General features: G+C 39.0%; 1 protein-coding gene across 1 annotated transcript in view; it reads left to right on the forward strand.

Annotated features, from left to right (window-relative positions):
* LOC134657873 (solute carrier family 2, facilitated glucose transporter member 8-like) overlaps positions 1 to 12,797 on the forward strand; it is a 71,758-nt gene that overhangs the window by 45,443 nt on the left and 13,518 nt on the right. The window contains exons 4-5 of the mRNA XM_063513454.1: positions 7,935 to 8,051; positions 9,471 to 9,677. Of these exons, the coding sequence (XP_063369524.1) occupies positions 7,935 to 8,051; positions 9,471 to 9,677 (324 nt within the window). The remainder of the gene's footprint in view (positions 1 to 7,934; positions 8,052 to 9,470; positions 9,678 to 12,797) is intronic.

Below are 12,797 nucleotides of genomic sequence, written 5' to 3' on the forward strand. Positions count from 1 at the left end.
TACTATTAACTTCATTGTGGTAAATAACTCGTGATCGATGTTTAAATTTTGTCCGAGCGCGAGAGTAAAATTTCGTCGGCAAAACTTAAAGGGCTCTGACAGCCGACGTTTGTATTTGAACCGCCTCGTGTCCCGCCTCACCTGTACTGGCAGTATTCGGCTGTCTCTCAAAGCAAGCGGATGTAAGTCAAGCCGCGGCGTGTTCGAGCAAATCGCGTAAGTATTTCGGAATCCGGGTGGGCGACAATTTTTTTCTAATTTCGATGCCCCTTATAAATTTTATTTTCCACATAGCTTTTCAATAGCAATTGTCATATTTAGGAGCCCTTTATGTATCTTTATGTAAGCGATAACATAACAGTTTGGTCAAACACGATTTAAATTTTTGGCGAATTTTTTATTACGAATTCTAATTTCCGTGCCCTAATTCCCATAACAAATTTACCTAAAACAGCTGATTAAGTGGCACGGGAATTAGAAAGTATTACATATATTGTCAACAAATCTTTTATTGGGGGCACTGTAAGTTAATTGGCAATGTTTACGTCATATTATTATTACTTATATATATTGGCATTGAATATATATTATATGTAATAATAATACGACGTATATCTTTCTATTTTACATTTAAGGAAATCTTAAAGAATGCACAAAAATCTGTGAATAGTTTTTTAGTATAAGTACTATAGTACTTACATACAGGATCTACCCGAATAACCCGGGCAATTTTAATACGTAAGGTAAGGTGGGGTAAGACGACACCGGGGTAAGACTATCACTTGTATGGAATCCTTGTACTGTTAGTCTTGCCCCACCTTACCTTATTCATTGATCATATTATAACATTAAAATATTATATAAACATAAAATTATTTCTGGAATTATTACATATTATAATACCTGTACCTAAGGTTACATGAAACAAAATGAATCACATTTGCAATGTTTTGTTTTTGTAAATTTGACAGCTGACAGCGTATGCCGTATAAAGTTTAAATATCTGGGAGACCGAGCTTTGCTTGGAAAACATATAGGTACCTACCTACCTAAAAACTCAAAAATGCGCGTTTTTCCAGAGATAACACCTATCTAGATAGATTTTTCACCCCAGAAAACCCTCATATATGATAAAATTTCATCGAAATCGTTAGAGCCGTTTCCGAGATCCCCGAAATATATACAAGAATTACTCGTTTAATAGATTAGTTGTTATAAATTAGCTTTTCTAATACAAGAAAAATTAAATATATCCTATTCTTACTATATTATAAATGCGAAAGTATCTCTGTCTGTCTGTCTGTTATCTCGTCACGCTTAAACCGCTGAACCAATATCATGTTGATGATATTTGGCATGGAGATAGTTTGAGGCCCGGGGAAGGACAAAGGATCTGGGGACACGGCAGTGTAGCGGAGCTCCCTGAGCACGCAGTGGTTAAATAACAATACTATTTAAGCATTTCATAGTATATATTGAAGAACGTATATCTCAATGTAAACAACCAAAATCGAGTGACATGATGATGTCAAGCAGACATAAATTAGAACATATGCGAAATACAAAATTCAAATAAAATTATCATAGAGATACTTACAGCATCATAAGCCAGTACAAAACTAGTTCACAAATATAAGTATATACACATTACATTGAAATCATACTTTAACACGCCCCCTTAATGTGTATATTCTGGATAACCTCAGGCTTAAGAACGAAATAATAACTAAAACACAATAATATTTAAGACAAAGAACTAAATAATGCCTAATCCAGACATACAAGCGCGATGCTTTACCTTCGGCAAAGCCTTTGTTAATATATCTGCCAACATGAAATCCGTTGGCAAATACACCAACTTAATATCCCTATTCTCCTTTAAAGCATTTCTAATAAAATGGTGTCTTATATCAATGTGCTTGCTTCGGGAATGAAACACTGGATCATTGGCTAGGCAGATTGCTCCCTGATTGTCCGCATTTAAGGTTACTTGTGCAAACTTACCCAATCCGATTTCAGTTAGCAAGCTGTTCAGATACATCGCTTCCTTCATCGATGACGCTAAACTAACGTATTCTGATTCACAGGTACTCGTCGCGACACACTTCTGTTTCTGAGACTTCCATGACACACACGCACCACCTAACACAAAAGCATAACCAGAGTATGAACGCCTGTCCAACGCACAACCTCCCCAATCTGAATCGGAATATCCCTCTAACGACTTACCCGTCTTTGTAAACACGAGACCATACTCCTTCGTACCTTTTAAATAACGCAATACGCGTTTTGCAGCGATCCAAGCTTCTTTACGCGGAGATTCTACAAATTGTGCTAACTTTGAGACGGTATTTGAAATGTCGGGCCGTGTACCCACGGATAAATACATCAAACTTCCAATCAATTCCCGGTATGGATATCTCTCTTTTGATTTAACATCACTCTGTAGCGGTTCAAATTTCAAGTTCACTTCCATTGGAGTAGATACGGATCCCTTACAATTCTCAAAACCAAATGTCTGTAAAAGATTTTCAATATATTTTTGTTGTGACAACTTAATTTTGCCATTGACATTTCTTTCAATGTCAATACCCAAAATATATTTCGCAATCCCATAATCCTTGAGTTCGAACTCGCTGGCCAGTGACTTTTTAAAGTTTTCTATGCAAACCTTATTTTGTGAGGCTATCAAAATATCGTCAACGTACACCGCAACAAAAAGTTTGGTATTTTCGTCTATATCTTCAAAGTATAGGCATGGCTCATTTAACGATGGCCTAAGTCCCATGCTTTGAAGCTGCTCGTCCAACCTGGCATTCCATTGGCGTCCAGCCTGTTTCAAGCCATATAATGACCTCTTAAGTTTGCATGCATTACCTCCCGCGCTAATATCGGTTAACATTTTCTTCACCCGTTCATGTATGACCGATCCTTCTTCTTCTAACTCCAAGAGTTTCTGTAGACTCTCCTTAAGTAATTCTGGTATTTCCATATATATCTCTTCGTCCAATGTACCATTTAGATAGGCTGTATTAATATCCACTTGGTGAATTTCCATATCAAGTTCAACTGCAAGTGATGTTAGCAATCGTATGGTATCTAACCTAACTACAGGAGCAAAAGTATCATGATAATCAACACCATGTTTTTGACTGTATCCTTTCGCTACAAGTCTCGCCTTTTTCTTTTCTGTCTTGTCGATGTTCAGTTTCGTTGTTAAAACATAGCGGCAACCTATAATAGCACGGCCGACCGGTCTTCTAGTTATTTCCCAGGTGTCATTCTTTACTAGGCTATTTATCTCCGATAAAATGGCTTCATTCCATTTCTGTTTTTCTTCACTTGATAATGCTTGTTTTAAAGTTATTCCTGTAGCACCAGCGAATTCTTGGCAGTCAGAATATTCCTCTGTGCTACTTTCTACTTCAATCTCTGGTTCCACCTTTTTAGCTGTATCTGCGAAATCTTGTCTCACTTCAACCATTTGATAAATTTTTCTTGGTCTTCCAATATGTCCTCTTTCTAAACGTGGCCTACCAGGTCCTCTCTTCATATTCTTGTTTTCTTCACTATAAGAGCCAACATCTTGGTCAGGACTATGAGATGAACCTGCAATCGGTACGAAATCAACTGTTGATACCCGAATGTTTTCTGCGTGTGGTTCTAGTAGCTCTAAATGACTTCTAACTTCCTGAACGCTCTCTGTTTGTGTTTCAGTTTGTTCACTTTGAGGAATGCACATGACTGGTTCCGTGACATTACCTTTAGCGGGAAAGTTTATCTCAACTAAGTTAGGTTCTTGACTCTTATTGACATCGATCTGTACCTCATCATTTTTGACTTCCAGTGGATCTGATCTAGGATACTCACACTCGTTTCTCCGCTCAATAAGTTTTTGAAATTTGACATCTCGAGATACGACAAATTTTCGTTCTTGCGGCAGCCAAATCTTGTAACCCTTTCTGTCACTGGGGTAGCCTACAAAAATACCATCCATGCCCCGTGGAGCAAATTTGTCCCTGTTCTCTTCTTTATTCAAGATGTGAACCCTAGATCCGAAGGGTTGCAGGTAATTTATCGTAGCAGGTCGACCATACCATTTCTCATACGGTGTTTCACCTGCTAAGCTACTTGTTGGACATCGATTTCGGATATGACATGAAGTCAATACAGCATCACCCCAAAATCCTGGCGAGAGCCCTGATGAAAGTAACATACATCTAGCCATTTCCGTTAATGTCCTGTTCATCCTCTCTGCAACTGGGTTTTGCTGAGGTGTACCAGGGATAGTCAACCTTCTTCTTATACCTTCGTTCTGCAAATATTCATCAAACTCTCTACTGCAATATTCTCCAGCATTATCTGTGTGCAAGTATATAATTTTTTTACCGGTAAAATTCTCAACATGGTTCTTATAGATCTTAAAAAACTGTAAGGCTTCACTTTTCTTATTAAGCAAATATACTTCACACCATCTAGACGAATCATCAATAAACGTGATAAAATATTTTCCTCCACCGAGGGCCTCATGACGCATAGGACCTACAATATCCGAATACACAATCCTCAATTTTTCCTCACACGGTCCACTACCTCTCGGGAAAGGAGACGCAATCATCTTCCCACTTGCACAAATACTACAATCATACAATTGATTCAAATCCGTCATTGTAAATTTCACGCCAGCTTTGTTCAATAACTTTGCCAAATCTCTTCCATTTAAATGCCCAAAGCGCTCATGCCACGACCTTACGTCATCATTCTTTCCAACAATTACTGAAGCAGTCCCAAGTCGTTCTTCCATTTGATAAAGGTTACCCGAACGATTTGCGACCATAACAATATTGCCACTGTTATCCACAACATGAGCTGAGTATTTATCGAATATAACACTATAGCCCCTATCTGTAATTCTTGCAACTGAAATCAAATTGCATCTTAGATCCGGAACAAATAAAGTATCTTGTAATTCCACTAATGTTTTTAATTTGTCGTTGCATGAAAGTAACCTTACCGTGCCCTTACCTTCTACATTTGCAGACGTATTTGTAGCCAAGCTTAGCTTACCGGATACAGGTATCAGAGAATTGCCAAATTTAGGAGCCTCATTGCAAAGGTGCGAAGTGCACCCGCTATCCATGATCCAGCCCTCACTCCCGTTGCACGCAGCAGCCTTATTCTCTGAAACACAATTAAAAGTTACAAGACCAAGATCATGACGTTGTGTATCGCGGTCAGACTTTGATACGCACTTATCACTACTCTCTTTGTACCGTTCCTTGTTGTCATTCATTTTACATTCGAAAGCTTTATGTCCATAATCTTGACATTTCCAGCATTTACCTCTGAAGTAAGTTTTACTGGCACCATTCATTGGCTTAAAAGTTTTCATTCTTGCAATAAAAGCTCCTTCATCTACGCCTTTCTGCTTCCTCGAACAAAACTCTTCGATGATTTTTACCTTTAGAGCCTCTGGATCTGGTAACTCATCCCTGGACTCGATGGCGCACCTAAAATTTTCGAAACTCGGTGGGAGACTATAGAGGAGCATTATGGATATTAAATCGTTATTCATCTCAATCTTCATGTCGGCCAGTTTGTTCCTTACGTCAAAGAAATGCATGACGTGCTCCCGGATGTCACCGTCTTCTTTCATCTTGTGAAGCAACAACTGTTTCAATAATGTCGCCTTTATAGCAGGTCCTTTGGACGCATGTACGCTTTCCAGTTTCAGCCACACATCTCGCGATGTCTTGCAGTCACGTAAATGCCGCAATTCACTAGGACTTATAGCAAGTATGAGGTCCGACTTAGCCTTTGCATCTCCGACCCTCCACTTGCGCGCTTCTTCCGGCTCGGCCGGTTCCAAGCTACTCCCATCCACGTAGCTCCAAGCATCGTTTTTTACAAGAACCGCTTCAGCTTGAATCTTCCACGTCTCATAATTTTCTTGTGTAAGCGGTTCTATTTTGATAGTAGTATTCATTTTGTTAGCCTCTCTACGCCAACTCTACTTCTTCATCAAACGCACGTACCTCGAATCAAGCGTACCTAAAACAGACTCGACTGTAATTTTAAATATACCTCGGGCTTCCTGGGCCCATAACCACTGTAGCGGAGCTCCCTGAGCACGCAGTGGTTAAATAACAATACTATTTAAGCATTTCATAGTATATATTGAAGAACGTATATCTCAATGTAAACAACCAAAATCGAGTGACATGATGATGTCAAGCAGACATAAATTAGAACATATGCGAAATACAAAATTCAAATAAAATTATCATAGAGATACTTACAGCATCATAAGCCAGTACAAAACTAGTTCACAAATATAAGTATATACACATTACATTGAAATCATACTTTAACAGGCAGTGCCGCCGCCAAGTCGAGCAAAACAAAGTGGCACGGTCAAAATAACATTTAATTTGAACATGTAATCTAAGAATTAATGCACTTTAAAATCCCTTAGTTTTGTCACTGACACAATCACTCACGATCATCATTATTCTAAGGTACTTCTAGCATACCCACAAGTTCCAAATTTGAAACGTAATTAGGTTTAAGCTTTTTAAGCCAATAAAAATCTAATAATACTGCAATATTAGTCACGTTCTAAAGATCTAATAACTGCATAAATAAGTTTGTAATCCTATAGAAATATATGCGATAACAAATTTACCTTTTAGTTCTTACAATTAGTAGGGAAAGTAAAGGTACACTACGATGTACGATGTGAGTATGAATAAAGATGTATATAGTTATGATATGTGTATACATAGTATCAGTATGGTATGGGTATGATTACCTGACAAGAAGGACAGCCTACAAAAAGAGATGGGATCCTATCAAAAACATTACATGTAAAAATAAAAAGATGCAAGTCTCGCAACGCAGTTCTTCTACTACAAAAAAAGTTTTGAGATGTAATGTGAAACCAAGTCGGTTATTTTAGACAATGCCAGGGGGGTATTAAAACCGTAATACTATTAGATACCTTATTAGGGTTCCGTAGCCAAATGGCAAAAAACAGAACCCTTATGGATTCGTCATGTCTGTCTGTCTGTGATAGTCTTACCCCGGTGATAGTCTTACCCCACCTTACCTCATATGTGGTTAAACAATTGTTTGTGTTATGAATTTATGAAGGCAGCATATTCGATTTCTTCAGATTAACTTACACAATAACTTCTTCTCTCTGTGCCCCTATTTATTTCTTAGTATCATTTCCTATACGGCCATAAAGCAGATCATACACCTTGTACCTATCTACATGCAGATACATAATGACACTTTTTAATGAATAGTTTTGTATGTAAGGCGGACATGTTTACGCAACTACTCAAAGTATTGTTTTGAAATATATATATTTTACTAAGAAAGAGAGATTAGTTGCCATTAAAATCAAGGAAACTATTAGTCAAATACGTAGTTTTTAGTGTATCATACTTTCGTAGATTTGTCGTCCGAAACTAAAATTAAAGTAGATAAATATGTTCGATGCCGCTTCAGTATGGTTGAAGTATATTATTGTAGATTAAAATATACATAAATAATAGTTTTAACTACCAAAATAAGCTAAGAAAACAATTCCTGTGCCATGTTCTAATTTCCGTGCTAGTAAAATCTAATTCCCATGGACACACTAATTCCCGTGCCCTGACCAAAATTTTAAATTGAAATAACTTTTATAGTTTTATGAATATTTTTACCCCATAAGAAAATTCATGTTTATTATATTTTTTATCAAATTATCAGCATATTTTTTTTTGTGTAATGTTGGTATTTTAAAATTCCATGGGAATTAGACAAAAATGCTCGTTTGGTGAAATTGACCCCTATCTACCGGGTGGCTCCATCCTCTGTATCATTTTTAAATGTAATAACAATCTTTCAGAATACAATTTAATACATAATCTTTCTTGTTTCAGATCAGCTGGGCCATAACTATGTTCTCTCTGGCCCCATGGGCGCTTATAACGTCGCGCGCCGTCGCCGGCCTGGCTTGTGCCGGATGCTATGTGGTCACCCCACTATACCTGAAAGAGGTTAGTAGGTAGTATAAAACCAGCCAAGTGCGAGTCGGACTCGCGCACGGAGGGTTCCGCACCATCAACAAAAAATAGAGCAAAACAAGCAAAAAAACGGTCACCCATCCAAGTACTGACCCCGCCCGACGTTGCTTAACTTCGGTCAAAAATCACGTTTGTTGTATGGGAGCCCCACTTAAATCTTTATTTTATTCTGTTTTTAGTGTTTGTTGTTATAGCGGCAACAGAAATACATCATCTGTGAAAATTTCAATTGTCTAGCTATCACGGTTCGTGAGATACAGCCTGGTGACAGACGGACGGACGGACAGCGGAGTCTTAGTAATAGAGTCCCGTTTTTACCCTTTGGGTACGGAACCCTAATTATACTAGCGACTCTGAGTTGTAGAGCTCACAGACTCCCATGGTTTTGCCATTTGAGAAGTAAGCCCTGTGGACAAGGACAGCCGGAATATTGGGTTCAAAAACGTTAACCTTCGATGCTTGTTTCACACTCAAACTCCGCTACGAGATACATAATCATATTAGCGATTACATTGCTAAAGGCATGACACGCTAGACCGGGGCGGGGCCGGGCCGGGGCTTCCGGCGCTCCGTTTTCTATGAAAAGCACCACGTGATCACCGATCAGCCGTCATAGAAATGACATGTCGAACGCGTCGGCCTGGGCACGGCCCGGTCTAGCGTGAGTCATCGTTAAGTCAAACCAATATAAAGTCATACTGGAAATTATAATCGGCTTCAAACGTTCATATCAACAATACCAGGCTATGGAAACATCGACATACTGTTGTCAAACACGTGAGTTATGTAATACAATTCTAAACATTCTTGCCAATCGATGTTATGCATTGCATTGCGGACGTCTGACATTTTTAACTTAATAAACGTGTACGTATTGCCAACATATGAGAGTATAGTTCATTTTAACTTTCACATTAAAAAATAACTTAATTATGCACCTACAACGTATAGGTACTTAATTACTTTACTGACGTTTTGAATGCAATGATACTTTTTTAGTGGCAAGAAGTCCAAAGTAACCGAGATCTACCTAGATAAAGTTATGGCCGGTTAATTTCTTATGTAAGTTCAACGCTAGGGTGGTGGCACCAAAAGATGACCGACCCCCAGAAGATAAACGTTTAGCTTTAAAATCGAAATTAAATGCTGCAAGCTTTACACCCTATGTATAAAGTCGTAAGCGGTCGGTCGCCGTCACCGTGTACATGCTTACGCGCACTTAGCTAATCCAAATCGTGAAGTTTAATAATTTGCCAAGTGAACTAGAACTTGGTAATTGGCAACCATAATATAGATCAATTTTGTTTTTGCCGGCAAAGTCAACAACGATATTCGTAATATTGAACTTGGCTCTTATTTCGCTTTTTTTATGGGATATTTCTTGCTCACCAGATCGCATCAGACAATGTGCGCGGCGCTCTCGGCTCCCTCTTCATCCTGTCCCAGAACCTGGGTTACCTGGTGGTCTACGTGGCCGGAGACGTCCTGTCCTTCGCTAGCGTGCTGTGGCTGTGTACAGCGGTGCCGGTGTTGCACCTTGTGGCGTTCCTGGCGATGCCCGAGACGCCTGTGTTCCTGGTGAAACAGGGGAAGATACAGGTCAGTTTATTTTCCAAAACCCGGTCTGGTCTACGTGGCTGGGGAAGCCTTTTATTATATTTAAATCTGACACCAGCAGTCCAGTCCATATCACGATCAACAGGTACAATTATGGTTATAAAACCCTTACTTATCCTTACTAGGCATTAGGCACTATTATCTGGCGGTCTAGCATGAGTTGCGTTCTCGCGCGCGAGTTCATACTTGAAGTCGCGCTAGATGTATGGAGTCGCGCGCGAGAACGCAACTCATGCTAGACCGGCTAATATTAAAAATAATAGGTTGTCTGGAAGGGATCGCTTTAAGGATGACACGTTAGACCGGGCCGACCGGGCCGTGTCCGGGCCGGAGCTTCCGGCGCTTACTTTTCTATGACAGATGACAGGTGATGCTTTCCATTGAAATCGAAGCGCCGGAAGCTCCGGCCCGGACACGGTCCGGTCTAATGTGAGTCATCCTTTAAGGATCACTCACGCTAGAATAGTCTGGGTCCGGGCCGAGATATCCAACAGTTTTGCTTTCTATAGAAAACATTACGTGATCACCGTGGCTTTCTATCAACTTTTAACTTATTAATTAAATTTTAATGAAGTTGAACTTTCAAGAAAAAAAATAATTAAGGCGTTGACAGGTGAAAGCCATAAAAATTATCTCCTTGTGAGACAAGCTGCTTGTGTACATAAATATATGTGAATTATAAATTCTTTGCGATAAGATAAGCTTTCTAAACAAGCAGAGGATACGATGAGCATTTTGACAAAAATTCATAATATAAACTAAAATTGTCTAGACAATATTATACATTACAAATACCAACAACTGTATTGTTTTGTGTGCCGACCTCTAAACATCTACTTTCTGGGTAATCTACTCACACTATTTTGAAAACAGAAAATGCCCACAATTTTGCCTGTAACTCTAATTTGGTTATATAGCAGTAGTAATGAAATCAGTTTTACTAAAAGACCGCGGATATCGATAACAACGAGTTTTCAAAAACTCTGCTGGCAGAACCTACTGCACCTTAAGAGCTCTTCCTACAATTCGGACACCTAATAGAATCTCTAGAGTCTAAATTAACTTTGCATCGTCTTGAATAGAACAAAGTATGGCAGTATCATTATAGACGTCATATTTTCAAAGAAAATGATATTGCCACACTTTGACATTGGTCCTTGGTCCTATCTGTTCTATTTATGGTTTTGGCGTTTCATAAATATTAGCGTAAGTAGTATAGTGATTTGACTTGTTGGTAAAACATCCTATCAGAACCTTATCTTTTACGTCAAGATCGAGATCATTAATCAGTTAAAACATGCGCGTACGCAAGCCGAAAGTGGTTTTTAGCGCCAAAGGACTCGACACTAATGTATGGCTTGTTTGATGATTATTTATGCCATTTATGGTAATACGACCAGATTTGTGGAAATCTGCAATGGCGGATCTAATTTGATAGAAATTAAAAAGCATACCTTTGGGACGGTTCCGCCAAGTATCAGCTGGCGGCCCTAGACTCAATAGAGCGCCGGGCTCATAGACTTTTAGGCGATGACCCAGCTGTCAAATCAAAGTTACAGAGCCTCGATCATCGCCGACGAGTCACATGTCTATCGGTGTTCTATCGGATACATTCTGGAGAATGCGCACAAGAGCTGCATGACCTGATTCCACCTTCCCCTTTCCATCATCGGACGTCCAGGCGCGGGGAGCGAATGCACCCGTTCGTGGTTAACATCCCATTTGTCCGCACAAAACGATTTGCCTCGTCTTTTTTGGTAAGGACGGCTAAGGAATGGAATGCGCTCCCGTCATCCGTATTCCCTGAGAAATATGACCTCGGTCTCTTTAAAGCTAGAGTGAATAGGCTATTACTGAACCGGTGAGCTCCATCTTAGGCTCTGTCTTCACTTTCCATCAGGTGTGTCTAGAGCCAATCGCCGATCAGTTTAACATAAAAAAAAAAAAAAAATTAATTTGTTTTTGTTATAATAAAGCGATTATAAATGTATATTTAGAATGTATTTAAATAGTTTATTCGTAGACACACAGAGAATAGACATAATTAAACAAAAAGAGCAGTGAAAATAAAGTGTCACGAATAATGGCCCCATCTCAGCATGTATTATTAACACGCATCAATTTTTTATTTATAGTGGTCGATTTATATTATAGGTTATTTAAGGAAAACCGTTATACCTTCGGACTGATATTTTTTTTAGTCAGAATTTTCCTCTAGCTTTGGGTAAGCCCACTTAACTTACAGGGTTGCCCAAAAATACATTTCTCAACACTTCTTACTGGGAAATATTGTTGTTAAGACTTTTTTGATTGCCTAAACTTATACAATAAACTAAATATACACATCCTACAAAATACCTCTTATCAACGATTATCAATAGACGTAAGTATAGGTATAGTGAAATCGGAAACCCCACATTTAAGTCAAGCCTCACTTCTATGTTGCAAAGCTTTAATAACCCTAACCAGGCTCTGGCTGAGCTAAAATTAGGATATAATCACATACTGGTTACCTCAGCGTGCCTCAGTTAAAGTACGACATACATTTAATGCACCACGTCGAATTGCATGCAATGAAAGCCCGAGAACTTGGCAAGTGACAATCGAAACTTGAATAACGTATGGAAATGGTCACGTGACTTTCCATTCGGATATGTCATTCCGATGCTGCCTAGCCAAGGTGACAGGCTTTCGCTTCGCCAATGCTTCGCCATCGCTTTGTGTCTCTCTATCACACTTTCCATATTAGTGCGACAGTGACAGTTGCGTTTCGTTCACTACGTAACGAGCGATTGGCATGTTGTCCACGGCGCCCGTGTATAGATAACTACCCCTTGATAATAATCGATCGTTGTATTGGTTTTCTGGCAGGGCTCTGGGGACCGCTCTGCAATTATTCCCTCCCCAAACATGATTTAAACACTGCCTTTAAATTTTGCATTTTAGTGCCACCTACTACCAGCTTATCAGTTATTTTACATAAACACCTATTCGCGTAATTGCAATCAGTTCAGAATGTCGGATAAATTCAAAAATCACCTCATCTATCAAATTGAAATCTATTTTTGGTATTACCCTGAATATGTCTACCTTAATATTCTC

The sequence above is a fragment of the Cydia amplana genome, chromosome 21, assembly GCF_948474715.1.
Source record: "Cydia amplana chromosome 21, ilCydAmpl1.1, whole genome shotgun sequence".
Classification (NCBI taxonomy): domain Eukaryota; kingdom Metazoa; phylum Arthropoda; class Insecta; order Lepidoptera; family Tortricidae; genus Cydia; species Cydia amplana.